Consider the following 19,250-nt stretch of genomic DNA (forward strand, 5'->3'; position numbering starts at 1 on the left):
GAACAATCCCCATCCACCGCTACTCTCCTCCGTCTGGCTGAACTTGTTCTCTCACTGAACAATTTCTCCTTTAACTCCTCTCACTTCCTCCAAATAAAAGTGGCTATGGATACCCGCATGGGCTCCAGTTATGCCTGTCTCTTTATGGAGTATGTGGAACATTCCTTGTTCCAGTCCCACTCCGGCCCCCTCCCACAACTTTCTCCAGTACATCGATGATTATTTCGGTGCGGCTTCATGCTCTCGTCAGGACCTGGAAAAATTTGTTAATTTTGCTTCCAAATTTCCACCCCTCCATCATTTTCACATGGTCCATCTCTGACACTTCCCTTCCTTGACCTCTTTGTCTCAATTTCTGGTGATAGACTGTCCAGCAATATCCATTACAAGCCTACCGACTCCCACAGCTACCTCGACTACAGCTCCTCACACCCTGCTTCCTGTAAGGACTCCATCCCATTCTCGCAGTTCCTTTCCCCTGGTTGGAGAGTCTAGAGCCAGCGACCACAGTCTCAGGATACAGGGCAGGCCATTTAGGACTGAGATAAGGAAACAGTCGCATCTGTTCTGATGATGCCACTTTCAAAAACAGTTCCTCTGACATGTCTTCCTGCTTCCTTGACCGAGGTTTTCTACTCACGGTCGTTGACAGGGCCCTCAACCGTGTCCGGCCCATCTCCCACGCATCCGCCCTCACACCTCCTTCTCCCTCCCAGAAACATGATAGGGTCCCCCTTGTCCTCACTTATCACCCCACCAGCCTCCGCATTCAAAGGATCATCCTCCGCCAATTCCGCCAACTCCAGCCTGATGCCACCACCAAACACATCTTCCCTTCACCCCGCCCCAGTGGCATTCCACAGGGATCGTTCCCTCCGGGACACCCTGGTCCACTCCTCCATCGCCCCCTACACCTCAACCTCCTCCCACGGCACCTTCCCATGCAACCGCAGAAGGTGCAACACCTGCCCCTTTACTTCCCCTCTCCTCACCGTCCAAGGGCCCAAACACTCCTTTCAAGTGAAGCAGCATTTCACTTGCACTTCCCTCAATTTAGTCTACTGCATTTGTTGCTCCCAATGTGGTTTCCTCTACATTTGAGAGAACAAACGCAGACTGGGTGACCACTTTGCAGAATACCTTCGGTCTGTCCGCAAGCATTACCCAGACCTCCCTGTCTCTTGCCATTTCAAAACTCCACCCTGCTCTCATGCCCACATGTCCGTCCTTGGCCTGCTGCATTGTTCCAGTGAAGCTCAACGCAAACTGGAGGAACAGCACCTCATCTTCCGACTAGGCACTTTACAGCCTTCCGGACTGAATATTGAGTTCAACAACTTCAGATCATGAACTCTCTCCTCTATCCCCACCCCCTTTCCGACCCCCCCCTTTTTTCCCAATAATTTATATAGATTTTTCTTTTCCCACCTATTTCAATTATTTTTTAATGTATTTCCATCCATTGTTTTATCTCTACCTTTTAGCCTATTTCAATTCCTTCACCCCACCCCCACTAGGGCTATCTGTACCTTGTCTGTCCTGCTTTCTACCCTTAATTAGCACATTTGTTAGATAATATCACCACCTTCAACACCTCTTTGTCCATTTGTCTGTGACATCTTTTGTCTATCTCCACCTATCACTGGCCCTCTATCAAGCTCTACCCCCCCTTAAACCAGCTTATATTTCACCCTTTTTCTATTTTAACTTAGTTCTGTTGAAGAGTCATACGGACTCGAAATGTTAACTGTGCTCCTCTCCGCAGATGCTGCCAGACCTGAGTTTTGCCAGGTATTTTTATTTTTGTTTTGGATTCCCTGCATCTGCAGTTTTTTGCTTTTATTCCAGGTGGTGGTGTTCCCATCTATCTGCTGCCCTTGTCCTTCTAGGTGGTAGTGGTCGTGGGTTTAGAAGGTACTGTCTAAGGAGCCTTGGTGAATTCCTGCAGTGCATCTTGTAGATGGTACACACTGCTGCCACTGTCCGTCAGTGGTGGAGGGAGTGAATGTTTGTGGATGTGGTGCCAATCAAGCAGACTGCTTTCTCCTGGATAGTGTCCAGCTTCTTCAGTGTTGTGGGAGCTGCACTCATCCAGGCAAGTGGGGAGTATTCCATCACACTCCTGACTTGTGCCTTGTAGATGGTGGACAGGCTTTGGGGAGTCAGGAGGTGAGTTAATCGTCGCAGGATTCCTAGCCTCTGACCTGCTCTTGTAGCCTCAGTATTTATATGGCTAGTCCAGTTCAGTTTTGTCAATGGTAACCCCCAGGATGTTGATGGCAGGGGATTCAGTGATGGTAATGCCGGTGAACATCAAGGGGCGATGGTTGGATTCTCCCTTGTTGGAGATGGTCATTGCCTGACACTTGTGTGGCGCAAATGTTACTTGCCACTTGTCAGCCCAATCCTGGATATTGTCCAGGTCTTGCTGCATTTGGACATGGACTGCTTCAGTATCTGAGGAGCTGTGAATGGTGCTGAACATTGTGCAATCATCAGTGAACATCCCCACTTCTGACCTTATGATGGAAGGAAGGTTATTGATGAAGCAGCTGAAGATGGTTGGGCCGAGGACACTACCCTGAGGAACTCCTGCAGTGGATTATTGGAGCTGCGGCTGACAAATCCCAGGTCCTGATGGACTTCATCCTGGAGTCTTAAAAGAAGTAGGTAGTGAGTTAGCGAACGTGACTCCTTTGTTCAAAAAGGGAGACAGAAAGCAGGAAATTACAGGCCAGTTATCTTAAAATCTATCATAGGGAAAATGTTAGAAGCTATTAAAGACATTGTGGTAGGGCACTTCGAAAAATTCAAGGCAATCAGGCACAGTCATCATGGTTTTGTTAAAGGGAAATCATGTTTAACCAATTTATTGGAGTTCTTTGAAGAAGTCACATGTGCTGTGGATAAAGGAGAACCAGTGGGCGTAGTTCAGCAAAGGAGGACCAAGGGATTGATTAAGAAGGGGGAAAATAGAGTACGAGAGTAAACTTGCGGGGAACATAAAAACTGACTGTAAAGTTTCTATAGGTATGTGAAGAGAAAGATTTATGAATACAAATGTCCCTTAAAGTCAGAAACAGGGGAATTTATAATGGGGAGCAAAGAAATGGCTGACCAACTAAATACATACTTTGGTTCTGTCTTCACAAAGGAGGACACTAATAACATACCAGAAATGTTGAAGAACACAGGGTTTAGTGGGAGGGAGGAACTAAAGAAAGCAGTATTGGTAGGAAAACTGTGCTGGAGAAATTGATGGGATTGAAGGCCGATAAATCCCCAGGGCCTGATAATCTACATCCCAGAGTACTTAAGGAAGTAGCCCTAGAAATAGTGGATGCATTGGTGGTCATCTTCCGAGATTCTATAGACTCCGGAACAGTTCCTACAGATTGGAGAGCAGCTAATGTAACTTCATCATTTAAAAAGGGAGGTAGAGAGAAAACAGGGAATTATAGACCAGTCAGCCTGACGTCCATAGTGGGGAAAATTCTAGAGTGCATTATAAAAGATTTAATAGCTGGGCACGTGGAAAACAGTGGCAGAATCGGATAGAGTCAGCATGGATTTATGAAAGGGGAATCATGCTTGACAAATCTACTGGAATTTTTCGAGAATGTAACTAGTAGAGTTGATGAGGGGGAGCCAGTGGATGTGGTTTATTTGGACTTTTAGAAGGCTTTCGACAAAGTCCCACTTAAGACATTAGCGTGTAAAATTAAAGCGCATGGGATTGGGGGTAGTGTATTGAGATGAATAGAAAACTGGTTGGCAGACAGGAAACAAAGAGTAGGAATAAACGGGTCTTTTTCCGAATGGCAAAACATTGTGTGTTTTCAAGAAGGAGTTAGATATAGCTCTTGGGGTGAAAGGGATCAAAGGATATGGGGAGTAAGCGGGAGCAGGCTATTGAGTTGGATGATCAGCCATGATCATAATGAATGGGGGAGCAGGCTCGAAGGGCTGAATGGCCTACTCCTGCTCCTAGTTTCTATGTTTCTATGCTTCTATTTTACTTAGATTTCCAGAGGCATTTGATAAGGTGCCACACCAAAGGATATTGCGGAAAATAAAAGCTCATGATGGAGGCGGGTAACATATTGGCATGGATAGAAGATTGGTTCACTAACAGGAAACAGAGTAGGTAAAAATGGGTCATTTTCTGGTTGGCAGGATGTAACCAGTGGTGTGCCACAGGGATCAGTCCTGGGGCCTGGAAAGGAACTATCATATTTTTCCTGATATTACTGTGGGATACATCAAAGCAGGCTTCTGTTTGTATGTGTGTATGTTTCTGTATTTGTGAATAATTTAAGTAAATGGCAGACTGTTAGACTGCAAGGTTTGAATCATCGAAGGGGTTAAGTGTAAAAACCTGATATTTGACATGTGAATGGATGAGCTAGGTAAAGTGGAATTTGCATTTTCAGAAAAGAGGAGAGGTTGTTGGATTTTCAAAGGGACATGAAAAGATGTTTCCAACTGGCAAGGTAAATAAGGCAAAGTTATTGCATGTATTTTTCCTGAAAGTGCTGGCCATAATGACAACATAAAAGATTTTGATATTCTGGGAAAAGTAAATTCCATAGAGAGGTTGAAGCAATGTGATTTACAGATCAAAAAGGAGGAAATACATTTAAAGAAGGATGGAAAGCTGTATGGGGGCGGCCGTGTGAGATCTTGACTGTGAAAGGCAGATTGTGAAGCAGCAGCCTCTGGCCACCTCCAAGAGCAGCGCTTGCTGGTTCCAGAGTGCAATGAGAGGGAGAGAGAAGCTGTGGAATACCTCATTTACAACAACAGTGGGTGCTTGTGGTAACCTTGCTGTATGTTTTATAGGTTAATAATCTATTTTGGACTGTTGCCTGAAAGGGGTTTGTAATTGGGGGTCTAGTTAATTACAAATCTTGCGGAAACTGTTATAAAACAGTGTGGTCAAGTTTCCCTTGTGGATTTGGTCAGCCTGGCAAATACCACCAACCATAACATAACAGGCCTCAACTTTTTACAATTTATATAAATGACTCGGGTGAAGGGGCCAAAGGTATGGTTGCTAAATTTGCTGATGTCACAAAGGTAGGTAAGAAAGTAAGTTGTGAAGAGGACATAAAGAAGGCTACAAAGGGATAGAGATAGGTTAAGTGAGTGGCAAAGATCTGGCAAATGGAGTATAACGTGGGAAAATGTGAAACTGTCCATTTTGGACAGTATTGGTCACCTTATTTAAGGAATGCGTTGGAAGCAGTTCAGAGAAGGTCTACTATGCTAATACTTGGAAGGGGAGGGTTGTCTTATGAGGACAGGTTGGACAGGCTCATCTTGTATCTACTGGAGTTTAGAAGAGTAACAAGTGACTTGATTGAAACATATAAAGATCCCGAGGGGTGTTGACAGGTTGAATGTGGAGACGATGTTTCCTCTTGTGGGAGAATCTAGAACTAGGGGTCTGTTAGGAAATAGAGATAGTTTAAGTAAGTTATATTGGTATTTGTAGGTGTTAGGAATGAGTTTCAGCTGTAATGTTTGAGTTTGATTTGTATTTCTGTATCTGTGCGTTAAGAAAAGTTAAATGGAGTTTTAGTTTCACTTTAAAAAGGTACCTGAATTTCTAATGAGTTTTACGACTCCTAAAGAAAAGGTAAACAAAGGGTGTAAGAATAGTGCCGTTGCCGAACAATGGGAGGCCAAGAGAGGCAGGTCCCTCCCACAGACACACAGGAGGAATACAGCAGTTTGCTTTCAAAGCAGTTGGAGTTCAGTTGGTTTGAAGACAGCAGTGAAGCAGGAGCAACATAGAAGGGGACAGATAGAAAGTCCCAAGCTAAGGAAAACCCCACAAATCCAGGGGAGTGGAACAGGGGGAAGTCCCAAGCAGACCTTCTAGTCAAGGGAAGGACAGGGACCTGGAAAAGGTCCTGTTAATAAAGTTAAGAGTGAGGGGCAGAGAGATAGGATCCAAGCTTCAGAATTAAAGAGACAAAAGGTGCAGGAAGCAGAGTTAAAGCAAGAACAGATTGCAAGATGCAAGAAGGTGCAAAGACACAACTGAAGGTCTGTAATTCTTGGCTGTGGGCATGTGAAGCAGTGGTGTACTGTTAATGCTGAGTTGGTGAGAGAGAGAGAGAGAGAGTGTGTGGAAGACAGTTTGAATGCATGTGGTGACCTGGGGAAGAGGAACATCGGAAGGAGAGTTCAAAACCCTGGAGGTGGACCCTTGCGCAAAGCGTCTGAGAGAAAGCGTCAGTTTGGGAGAAGATTCTGAAGCGGGTTCTTGGAGAGTGGAGATTGGAAACCCTCGTGTGAAGGACGGAGTTCAGTGAGACCGGTTGGCTCACAGTGTGACAAGCACCTGGGGGAAGTTGAGGAGAGATCCATGGCATCTGTTTGAGGTGGCATCTGTCACTTGGTTTCAGAGTGTGGTGTGTCTGACCATAGGTCGCCTATAGGTTTACATGGACTGTGTACTTACTGTGAACATTAGAGTATAAGATAGCATTTGTAACTTGTGTTATCCTTACAAATCTGTATATATCTGTAAAGGTGTAGTTGTGGGTGAAGGAGTATTGTAATATAGTTCATCTTTTCTTGTTCAACAAACATTTTATGTTTTGTTAAATGTGCATCAGCTGACTCCTGTGACTCTGTTCAGTAGCTACTCTCTACGTATCTACACAAACAAATAAAAATGAGGATCTATCAGGCTGGGTTCCACTCTGGGATCAGGCTTGTCCAGGGGTAACCTCAGCTGGTCACTGTTTAAAAATGGGGGGGGGGTCATGCATTTTTGATGAGGAAAATTTTTTTCTCTCAGAGCTTCATGAGTCTTTGGAACTCTCTTCCTCAAAAGGCAGTGGAAGCAGAGTCTTTGAATATTTTTAAGGCAGAGCTAGATAGATTCTTGATAAGCAAGGGGGTGAAAGGCTATCATGGGTAAGTGGGAATGTGGGGTTTAGGTTGCAACAAGATCAGCCATGATCTTATTGAATGGAGATGCAGGCTCGAGGGGCCGAGTGGCCTACTCCTGCTCCTAATTTGTGTGCTCATATAAACTCTTCAACTTCAACCAGCTGGAGACCAAAACAAAGACAACATATTCACTGAAGCTTCTAAGAGCTTGACATTGGTAAAGGGATACACCATAAATCTAATACGCTTGCCTCTGGTAAGTTATGTGCTCAATCTTTTGAGAATAATGATATTGGACCTGACACTAAAGTCCATCGGGCAGCAGTTCTCCTCATGCTTCTCTATGGTGCTGAAGCTTGGACAATTTATAGGCACCATATCGAGTCCCTAGGACATCATCGATGCTGTCTTAGAAGGATCTTGTGAATCAAGTGGGAGGACTCGGGGTGCTCTACTCAGAGTGATGCCAGGGAGCCCATTCAATAAGGAGGCGAAAGAAAATGTTTCAAAGACGATATCAAAGCCTCCATGAAGATCTGCTTATTAACATCAACACATGGGAAGCAGATTCCCAACTATGACCAAAATAGTGATACATCATCAAAAATGGTGTCAAGACCATCCAATCAATGAAAGCAGCCACTGGGAGAGAATGGCGAGAGTGACAGAAGAGAGGGCAGTTTCTCGAGCCAACAATCCACCACCGCCTCTACCAGCAGACAATCAACGTCCACACTCTGGGAGATACTGATAGCTAAGAGAGGGCTCATAAGCCATCTGTGAACCCTCAGCCAACAATGATATCTCACTTAAACCAGGCATCCACAAGAAAGAATCATCTTATACACAAGGGACTGTTGATGACGCACATTTAAACAGGGAGGCTAGAGACCACATAATGCTTTAGAAAACCAATGTCTAAATGGAACAGCCCGGCAGCCACCCAAATTACTAAATGTAGCAATGCAGATTAATATGGCTATTAAGAAAAATACAAATCAAGCGCTTCATTTCTAGAAGAACATAATAGAAAACTAAAAGAAGTTATGTTAAACTTGCATAGAACCTTGGTTAGATCACACCTAAGGTGCGTGAACTGTTCTGATTTCCGTTTTAGAAAAAGGAAGGTAGAAATACTGGAGGAGGTCCAAAATATTTACTGGACTAAAACTGGAACTGGGAGGTTCAATGCATCAGGAAAGACTGAATGGACTCGGCCTTTTTCTAAAGAAGAGAGACTGAGGGGTAGCATCATCGAGGTCTTATAAATTGTAAAAGGCTCTGACAGCATCATTGTGAAGAAATTGTTTCCACTTGTGGGGGTGACTGAAATGGTGTTATAACTACAAGCTAATAACCAATAAATTCAATTATTTAGGAGAAACATCTCTACCCAAAGTGGTTCGAATGTGGAACTTGCTACCACAAGCAATAGCTGAGGTGAATAGCATAGACGCAGTTAATGAGAAGCTGGAAGAGAGGGAGAAAGGAATAGAAACCTTTGCTGCTTGTGCGAGATGAAGAGGGTGGGAGGTGGCTCATCTACAGGATAAACACCTGCTTAGACCAAAACAAAAAACTACTGCGGATGCTGGAAATCCAAAACAAAAACAGAATTACCTGGAAAAACTCAGCAGGTCTGGCAGCATCGGCGGAGAAGAAAAAAGTCGACGTTTCGAGTCCTCATGACCCTTATGCTTAGACCAGTTTGGCTAAATGGCCTGTTTGTACCCTCTAAATGCTTAACATTTTTCAAGTCGAATGAACCAACATGAATCACCTTAAATAGAAACAAATGATCTAATTTCTAAATTTCAATTATGTTCTCCTAACAGAGAGAGATAAAAGTTCACATTCTCACAATCAATAACACAACCTTGCAAAGGCATTAGTTTACAAAAAAAAAATTCTAATCCAAACAGCTAATTTAGGTTTCTGTAAGCAATCATTACCCAATGCTCTCCCATCTTCTGCAGTTAGGTTGCAATCGATCAGTCTTAGAACCTTCAGCTTACTGATTGGCTTGAGCTTCTCAGTAAAGAGAGACAGATTTCCCCCCAAATCGCTGTTCCAGGATAAATCAATCTCTTCAATGTTTTGCAAAAGTTGGATGCAGTCACCTACAAAGCAATTCCTCAATTAGCATTCCATCGAATTTTCTGATTGATTTTCAAAACAACTTTTTATCATGTTAAAAAATATTGACCCTTCATATTATATTAAATTATTATTCAGGAACTGCCCCCCAGTGAGAGTCAGCACCTTCAGGAACTGTCCCCCAGTGAGAGTCAGCACCTTCAGGAACTGTCCCCCAGTGAGAGTCGGCACCTTCAGGAACTGTCCCCCAGTGAGAGTCAGCACCTTCAGGAACTGCCCCCCAGTGAGAGTCAGCACCTTCAGGAACTGTCCCCCAGTGAGAGTCAGCACCTTCAGGAACTGTCTCCCAGTGAGAGTCAGCACCTTCAGGAACTGCCCCCCAGTGAGAGTCAGCACCTTCAGGAACTGCCCCCCAGTGAGAGTCGGCACCTTCAGGAACTGTCCCCCAGTGAGAGTCAGCACCTTCAGGAACTGCCCCCCAGTGAGAGTCAGCACCTTCAGGAACTGTCTCCCCCCCAGTGAGAGTCAGCACCTTCAGGAACTGTCCCCCAGTGAGAGTCAGCACCTTCAGGAACTGTCCCCCAGTGAGAGTCAGCACCTTCAGGAACTGTCTCCCAGTGAGAGTCAGCACCTTCAGGAACTGTCCCCCAGTGAGAGTCAGCACCTTCAGGAACTGTCCCCCAGTGAGAGTCAGCACCTTCAGGAACTGTCCCCCAGTGAGAGTCAGCACCTTCAGGAACTGTCCCCCAGTGAGAGTCAGCACCTTCAGGAACTGTCCCCCAGTGAGAGTCAGCACCTTCAGGAACTGTCTCCCAGTGAGAGTCAGCACCTTCAGGAACTGTCCCCCAGTGAGAGTCAGCACCTTCAGGAACTGTCCCCCAGTGAGAGTCAGCACCTTCAGGAACTGTCCCCCAGTGAGAGTCAGCACCTTCAGGAACTGTCCCCCAGTGAGAGTCAGCACCTTCAGGAACTGTCCCCCAGTGAGAGTCAGCACCTTCAGGAACTGTCCCCCAGTGAGAGTCAGCACCTTCAGGAACTGTCTTCCCCCCAGTGAGAGTCAGCACCTTCAGGAACTGTCCCCCAGTGAGAGTCAGCACCTTCAGGAACTGCCCCCCAGTGAGAGTCAGCACCTTCAGGAACTGCCCCCCAGTGAGAGTCAGCACCTTCAGGAACTGTCCCCCAGTGAGAGTCAGCACCTTCAGGAACTGTCTCCCAGTGAGAGTCAGCACCTTCAGGAACTGTCTCCCAGTGAGAGTCAGCACCTTCAGGAACTGTCTCCCAGTGAGAGTCAGCACCTTCAGGAACTGTCCCCCAGTGAGAGTCAGCACCTTCAGGAACTGTCTCCCAGTGAGAGTCAGCACCTTCAGGAACTGTCCCTCAGTGAGAGTCAGCACCTTCAGGAACTGTCTCCCCCCTAGTGAGAGTCGGCACCTTCAGGAACTGTCCCCCAGTGAGAGTCAGCACCTTCAGGAACTGTCTCCCAGTGAGAGTCAGCACCTTCAGGAACTGTCCCCCAGTGAGAGTCAGCACCTTCAGGAACTGTCCCCCAGTGGGAGATGATGTTTTCAGGCAATGGAGAAATTTGAGAAAGAAATGTGGTAATTATACACAAGCCTCAATCTAATCAGCATAGTGTGAAATGTTCAGGCACAGCAGAAAGCCAATGAATTAAGTGCACCTACCCAGGGCAGAAATATCTGTCTCAGACAGTCCACAGCTGCCCAGCACAAGCACCCTCAGCTGAGGCATGTGCTGCAGATGATTGGTCAGCAGTTTGAGAGTTCCACCAATTGTCTCGTTCCAAGAAAGGTCCAGTTCCTCCAAGTTAGGCAAGTTTGGCAACAAGGCAGCTGAAAATGAGATTTAATGGAGGTTTTAAATTACTGCAAGATGGGCTTCAATTTCTAGTATTTTCATTTAGCCCATCAGGGATCTCTCTCTGTGCCGTGAGTATTTCAGAGTGAGGGTTTCTCTCTGTGCTGGGAATCTAGAAGGACAAGGGCAGCAGACACATGGGAACACCACCACCAAGTTCCCCTCCAAGTCACGTATAATGTGGGAAACTGTGAACTTGTCCACTTTGGCAGGAAGAATAGAAAATCAGTGCACTATTTAAATGGAGAGAGATTGCAGAACTCTGAGCTACAGAGGAATCTGGGTGTTCCGGTACATGAATCACAAAAAGCAAATGCCTTTATGCTTCTCATTTAGAAATGGTTACAACAATGAACACTCTCCAGTTCACAGCACACAACCACCCTCAACAGAGCTCCAATGAAAGATCAGAGAAATGAAACCAGAAAATGCTGGAAAAATTCAGCAGCTTTGGCAGAATCTGTGGAGGGAGAAACAGAGTTAATGTTTCAAGTATGTATGACTCTTCAGAGCTGAAGAGAGGTAGAAATGTGATGGATCTTATACTGTTGGGTTGGGACGAAGCAGGTGGAACTCGGTAGAAGATCAGGGATAGTGGGAGCTCAGGAGAGATTTGACATACAGACTCGAAATGTTAACTCGGTTAACTGTTTTCAACCCGACCAGGGCTAGAGACCCCAAAGGAAGCCAGCTTGCACCTCCACAGTGTTTGTTTGTTTGTATGCTTCTTCTGCTGCTGAAAGTGTCAACCATGTATGAGTGGGCCAGACACAACTATTCCAGTGCTCTCTGGGTCAGCCTTGCATTCTCCAAAAACTTCAGTTCCAGAAGCCCCTGCTACCTGTATCTCACATTCCCATCATCCACGTACATTAATTCCCAATTCACCAATTTAAAATCCTCATTCTTGTGCTTAAGTCCCTAACAGGCCTCAACCCTCCTGCTCTCTGGAACTTTTGTCCAGCCCTGAAATCCTTTTTCTTCCTCTGACTCAAGCCTCTCACACATTTACCAAGTCCTCTGGCACCACCCGAGTCTAGGGAATCTCTCAGAATCACAGGGCAGAAGAGGCCCTTCGGCCCATCGAGTCTGCACCGACACGTGAGAAACTCCTGACCTACCTACCTAATCCCATTTACCAGCACTTGGCCTATAGCCTTGAATGTTATGACGTGCCAAGTGCTCATCCAGGTACTTTTTAAAGGATGTGAGGCAACCCACCTCCACCACCCTCCCAGGCAGCACATTCCAGACCGTCACCACCCTCTGGGTAAAAAAGTTTTTTCCTCACATCCCCCCAAACCTCCTGCCCCTCACCTTGGAAGACTGAAAGATTATGGCCGGTGCCTCTGTAATTTCTACTCTCACTTCCTTCAATATCCTTGAATGCATCTCAACTGGTCCCGGTGCCTCGTCAACTTTAAGTACCTACAGTTTATCCAACACTTCCTTCATATCAATTTTGAACCCATCTAATGACAGAGTTTCCTCGTTTGTCACCATGGCCTCAGTAACTGGTAATCCTTGGTAAAGACAGATGCAAAGTATTCAGATGCTTCCATGTGCAAATCCCCTTTGTGGTCCCTAATCGGCCCGACTCCTCCTTTTGGACATAGGCAATTTGGTGGAATGGGCAGACAGGTGGCAGATGAAACATAAGAAATAGGAACACGAGTTGACCATTTGGCTCCTCGAGCCTGCTCCGCCATTCAATAAGATCACGACTGATCTGTTTGTGTTTCGAGTTCCACATTCCCACCTCCCCTCATAACCGTTGGTTCCATTGCCTAACAAGAACATGTCTACCTCTGCTTCAAAATAGTCAGTAACACCACTTCCACTACCTTCTGAGGCAGAGAGTTCCAAAGTCTCAATCCTCAGAAAAAATAATTCTCATCTCGGTCCTAAAAGGGTGATCCCTAGTTCTGGACTCACCCACCAGAGGAAACATCAGAAGGGTCATGAGGACTCGAAACGTCAACTCTTTTCTTCTTCGCCGATGCTGCCAGACCTGCTGAGTTTTTCCAGATAATTCTGTTTTTGTTTCCAATGGAAACAAGCCCAGTCTGTCAATTCAGTTCAATTCAGAGAAGTGAGAGGGTGATACATTTGGGTAGGAAGAACATGGAGACACAATATAAAATAAGGGCTACAATTATTATGTGGGTGCAGGAGCAAAGGGACCTGGGTGTATGTGTGCATAAATCATTGAAGGTGACAGGACGGGTGGAGAGAGCAGTGAATAAAGCATACAGTATCCTGGACCTTATTAATAGGGGCAGTGAGTACAAGACCAGGAAGATGGTTTTGCTGAACTTATATAAGACACTAGTTAGACCTCATCTGGAGCAGTGCACACAGTTCTGGGCGTCACACTATAGGAAGGACGTGAACACATTGGAGAGAGTGCAGAAGTGGTTTACGAGAACGGTTCCAGGGATGAGAAACTTCAGCTATGAAGATAGATTGGAGAGGTTGGGACTGTTCTCCTTGGAGAGGAGAAGGCTGAGAGGAGATTTGATAGAGGTGTTCAAAATCATGAGGGGGCTGGACAGAGTAGATAGGGAGAAGCTGTTCCTGCTCGTAAAAGGATCAAGAGTGAGAGGGCGCAGATTTAAAGTGATTTGTAAAAGAAGTAAATGTGATGTGAGGAGAAACCTTTTCACACAGTGAGTGGTTCGGGTCTGGAATGCACTGCCTGAAAGCGTGGAGGAGGCAGGTTCAACTGAGACATTCAAAAGGATATTAGATGATTATTTGAATAGAAACAATGTGCTAGGGTTGTGGGGAAAAGGCAGGAGAATGGTACTAAGTCATAATGGTCATTTAGAGAGTTGATGCAGACACAATGGGCCGAATGGTCTTCTGTGCTGTAACAATGGCTGTGATACCCCTACATCACCTGAAGTTGTGCCTTCACCATTTAGGCCCTCCCTAAACCCATCCGCCTCCAAACATAGCTGCTAGACTGGGTCTGCAGCAGGTGGTGAGGGAACCAACAAGAGGGAAAAACACACTTGATCTCATCCTCACCAACCTGCCTGCTGCAGATGCATCTGTCCATGACAGTATCGGTAGGAGTGACCACCGCACAGTCATTGTGGAGACGAGGTCCCATCTTCACATTGAGGATACCCTCCATCGTGTTGTGTGGCACTACCACCGTGATAAATGGGATAGATTTCAAACAGATCTAGCAACTCAAGACTGGGCATCCATGAAACGCTGTGGGCCACCAGCAGCAGCAGAATTGTACTCGAACACAATCTGTAACCTCATAGCCCGGCATATCCCCCACTCTACCATTACCATCAAGCCAGGGGATCAACCCTGGTTCAATGAAGAGTGCAGGAGGGCATGCCAGGAGCAGCATCAGGCATACCTAAAAATGAGGTGTCAACCTGGTGAAGCTATAATACAGGAATACTTGCGTACCAAACAGCATAAACAGCAAGTGATAGACAGAGCTAAGCAATCGCACAACCAACAGATCATATCTAAGCTCTGCAGTCCTGCCACATTAGTCGTGAATGGTAATGGACAACTAAACAACTCACTGGAGGAGGAGGCTCCACATATATCCCCATCCTCAATGATGGGGGAACCCAGCACAGCATTGCAAAAGATAAAAACAAAAATAGAAATACCTGGAAAAACTCAGCAGGACTGGCAGCATCGGCAGAGAAGAGCAAAGTTGACGTTTCGAGTCCTCATGACCCTTCAACAGAACTAAGTAGAAATGGGAAAGGGGTGAAATGGGAAAGGGGTGGCAAAAGATAAGGCTGAAGCATCGCAACAATCTTCAGCCAGAAGTGCCGAATGGATGATCCATCTTGGCCTCCTCCGCAGGTCCCCAGCATCACAGAGGCCAGTCTTCAGCCAATTCGATTCACTCCACGTGGTTTAAAGAAACGGCTGAAGGCACTGGATACTGCAAAGGCTCTGGGCCCTGAAAATATTCCGGCAATAGTACTGAAGACTTGTGCTCCAGAACTTGCTGCACCCCTAGCCGAGCTGTCCCAGTACAGCTACAACACTGGCATCTATCCGGCTATGTGGAAAATTGCCCAGGAATGTCCTGTGCTCAAAAAGCAGGACAAATCCAACCCGGCCAATTACCGCCCCATCAGTCTACTCTCGATAATCATCGAAGGGGTCATCAACAGTGCTAACAAGCGGCACTTGCTTAGCAATATCCTACTCACTGATGCCCAGTTTGGGTTCCGTCAGGGCCACTCAGCTCCTGACCTCATTACAGCCTTGGTTCAAACATGGACAAAAGAGCTGAACTCCAGGGGTGAGGTGAGAGTGACTGCCCTTGACATCATGGTAGCATTTGACCGTGTGTGGTATCAAGGAGCCCTAGCAAAACTGGAGTCAATGGGAATCAGGGGGAAAACTCTCTGCTGTTTGGAGTCATACCTAGCACAAAGGAAGATGGTTGTGGTTGTTGGAGGTCAGTCACCTCAGCTTCAGGACATCACTGCAGGAGTTCCTCAGGGTAGTGTCCTCGACACAACCATCTTCACCTGCTTCATCAATGACCTTCCTTCCATCATAAGGTCAGAAATGGGGATATTCGCTGATGATTGCACAATGTTCAGCACCATTTGCAACTCCTCAGATACTGAAACAGTCCATGTCCAAATGCAGCAAGACCTGGACAATATCCAGGATTGGGCTGACAAGTGGCAAGTAACATTCACGCCACACAAGTGTCAGGCAATGGCCATCTCCAACAAGAGAGAATCCAACCATCACCCCTTGATGTTCAATGGCATTACCATCACTGAATCCCCCGCCATCAACATCCTGGGGATTGCCATTGACCAGAAACTGATTTGGATTAGCTTTGGTGAGACTACACCTGGAATATTGTGTGCAGTTTTGGTTTCCTTATCTGATGAAGGATGTACTTGCTATAGAGGCAGTGCAGCGAAGGTTTACCAGACTGATTCCTGGGATGGAGGGCCTGACAAAGGAGGAGAGATTGAGTCGATTAGGATTATATTCGCTGGAGTTCACAAGAATGAGGGGGGAATCTCATAGAAACCTATAAAATTCTAACAGGACTAGACAGGGTAGATGCAGGAAGGATGTTTCCGATGCTGGGGGAGTCCAGAACCAGAAGTCACAGTCTGAGGATATGGGGTGGACCATTTAGGACTGAGATGAGGAGAAATTTCTTCACTCAGAGAGTGATGAGCCTGTGGAATTCGTTACCACAGAAAGTAGTTAAGACCAAAACATTGCATGCTTTCCAGAAGGAGTTAGATATAGCTCTTGGGGCAAAAGGGATCAAAGGGTATGGGGAGAAAGTGGGAGCAGGCTATTGAGTTGGATGATTAGCCATGATCATAATGAATGGCAGAACAGGCTCAAAGGGCCGAATGACCTACTCCTGCTCCTAGTTTCTATATAAATACTGTGGGCTACAGGAGCAGGTCAGAGGCTAGGAATCGTGCGATGGGAAACTCACCTCCTGACTCCCCAAAGCCTGTCCACCATCTACAAGGCACAAGTCAGGAGTGTGATGGAATACTCTCCACTTGCCTGGATGAGCGCAGCTCCCACAACACTGAAGAAGCTGGACACCATCCAAGACAAAGCAGTCTGCTTGATTGGCACCACATCCACAAACATTCACTGCCTCCACCACCAGCGCACAGTAGCAGCAGTGTGTACCATCTACAAGATGCACCACAGGAATTCACCAAGGCTCTTTAGACAGCACCTTCCAAACCCACGACCATTACCACCTAGAAGAACAAGGGCAGCAGATAGATGGGAACACTACCACCTGGAAGTTCCCCTCCAAGTCACCCACCATCCTGACTTGGAATTATATCGCCGTTTCTTCCCTGTCACTGGGTCAAAATCCTGGAACTCCCTCCCTAACAGCACTGTGGATGTACCTACACCACATGGACTGCAGCAGTTCATGGCAGCTCACCACCACCTTCTCAAGGGCAACTAGGGATGGGCAATAAATGTTGGCCCAGCCAGCGAAGCCCACATCCCATGAATGAATTGTTTAAAAAAATCCAGCTCATCTTTTAAGACTCTCCTCTTTCACCCTGCTTGGTATCTCCCTATTTGGCTCAGGGTGCATTGTTTTTGTCTGTGAAATACTTTGGAATATTTTCCTACACAAATGAAATTTGTTGTTGCGATTGATTGAAAGGCATTGGCTGGTGAATAGAGTAACAATTCAGTAACACTGGACATTCTCGTGAATAGAGTAACAATCCAGTAACACTGGACATTCTCGTGAATAGAGTAACAATTCAGTAACACTGGACATTCTCGTGAATAGAGTAACAATTCAGTAACACTGGACATTCTCGTGAATAGAGTAACAATTCAGTAACACTGGACATTCTCGTGAATAGAGTAACAATTCAGTAACACTGGACATTCTCGTGAATAAAGTAACAATTCAGTAACACTGGACATTCTCGTGAATAGAGTAACAATTCAGTAACACTGGACATTCTATCCATGAAAGTGCCAAAAGTTTCAACATTCTCCTTATTATCGAATTATAATTTGACAAAGCCCAGTCTTTTGCCTCCATTCTACAGCTTGGCAGATTTTCTTCTAGGGTTTAGCATTGCGTTGTTAATATCCATTTTATATTTGCTGATTACTGATTTCCATTTACGGCCTCTGGTGCTATTGATTCAGAGTAAGCTTTGCATAATACTTTTGCCCTTAGCAATTAATGTGCCAACTCCATCTCCATGGTTTATAATGTTGAATAAACTTACCCAACTGAACTGCATCATTAGCAGTGAGCCGAGTATTACTGAGATTCATACACTTTGAGTGTGGCTTCTTCCCCAGCCTTGCCATAAACTCAACGACTTGAGCCCATCTGGCTGTGCTGCACTCAGGATCCGGGGACTTTGATTCATCTTAATGCAAGAAAAAGAAAACAACAAAGCATTCTAAGGTGAGGGGTCAAAGGATGGCAAACAAAATTCAATGTTAATAGATCTAAGCAGGGATCCCATTTTGCCACTTAACAAACCTTTTAGCTTATAATCACACACAAGTAGAAGTAAAAGGCTGACAAATAGTTTCTGGATCTCAGATCTAAACATAGGTAAGATAATATTGGGAAGATTGAAACTATTGTTTTCTACTCCAGCCACAAGTTCCCTTCCCAAGCTACTGGCTCCATCCCTCTATCTGGAACTGTCTAAGGCTGAGCCAGACTGTTCCCAACCTTGGTATCATACTTGACCCGAGATGAGCTTTGGACCACAGAGCCTCACCATCACTAAGGTTGCCTATTTCCACCTCTAACATCACCTGGCTCCATCACTGCCTCAGTTTATCCGCTGCTGAAACCCTCATCCATGCCTTTGTTACCTATAGACCTGACTACTTCAACCATTTCCTGGCTGGCCCCTCACATTCTACCCTCCATAAAATTGAGTTAATCCAAAACTCTACTAATCCTGTCCTAAATCACTCCAGTCCTGTTCACCCATCATCCTTGTGCATGCTGACCTACATTGGCTCTTGGTCCACCAAAGCTGCAATGTACAAGCTTCTCATCCATGACCTCACCTTCCCCATCTCTAATCAGCTGCAGCTCCATAACTCAGATATCTAAACTCCTCCAATTTTGGCTGCTTCAGCATCCCTGATTTTAATTGCTTCATCACTGGTGAGCGCGCCTTCAGCTGCCTAGGCCCTGAGCACTGGAATTCTCTCCTTAAACATCTGTGCACCCTCACCTCTCCCTTTAAGATACTTCTTAAAACTAAGTCTTTGACCTAGCTTTTGACCATCTTCCTCAATATCTCTATGTAGCTCAAGGTCAAGGTTTTGTTTGGTAACACTCCTGTGAAGCACCTTGGAATGGCTTTACTATGATAAAGAGAATGAGTGAGACACTGAGGCCAGTGGGACAGACAGGAGTTCAGTGACATAAGACGAGGGACAGAGTGTGTTGAAAGAGATGGCTATAGAGATAGCGGATACATAGGTGGTCAAAATTCTATAGATTCTAGAATGGTGTCTGCAGATTGAAAGTTGCAAATGTAATCCCGCTAATTAAGAAAATTGGGAGAGAGGAAATGGGGAACTACAGGCCTGTTAAGCTGACGTTAATAGTAGATAAAATACGAGAAACTGTTAAAGGATATGATAACCAGACACTTAGAAAATAATGATCTGATTGGCCAGAGTCAACATGGATTTATGAAAGGGAAATCATTTTTGACAAACCTGTTGAAGTTTTTTGCAGATGTTACTAACAGAATGGATAAGGGGAAACCAGTGGACGTGGTGTATTTGGAACTTCAGGCTTTTGACAAGGTCCCACACAAAATTAGAGCACATGGGTTAGGGGTGGG

At 45.6% G+C, this 19,250-nt stretch overlaps 1 protein-coding gene across 4 annotated transcripts in view; it reads right to left on the minus strand.

Annotated features, from left to right (window-relative positions):
• Positions 1-19,250, minus strand: part of LOC144694053 (leucine-rich repeat-containing protein 31-like) — a 109,499-nt gene that overhangs the window by 39,623 nt on the left and 50,626 nt on the right. For 3 of the 4 annotated variants that reach the window (XM_078564413.1, XM_078564414.1, XM_078564412.1), the window contains exons 4-6: positions 17,652-17,798; positions 10,689-10,856; positions 8,862-9,029 (exon numbers count right to left, since the gene is read on the minus strand). In XM_078564413.1, the coding sequence (XP_078420539.1) occupies positions 8,862-9,029; positions 10,689-10,856; positions 17,652-17,798 (483 nt within the window). The remainder of the gene's footprint in view (positions 1-8,861; positions 9,030-10,688; positions 10,857-17,651; positions 17,799-19,250) is intronic. The other variant, XM_078564415.1, reaches the window with a different exon arrangement.

This window comes from Cetorhinus maximus, chromosome 19 (assembly GCF_964194155.1).
Source record: "Cetorhinus maximus chromosome 19, sCetMax3.hap1.1, whole genome shotgun sequence".
Classification (NCBI taxonomy): Eukaryota; Metazoa; Chordata; class Chondrichthyes; order Lamniformes; family Cetorhinidae; genus Cetorhinus; species Cetorhinus maximus.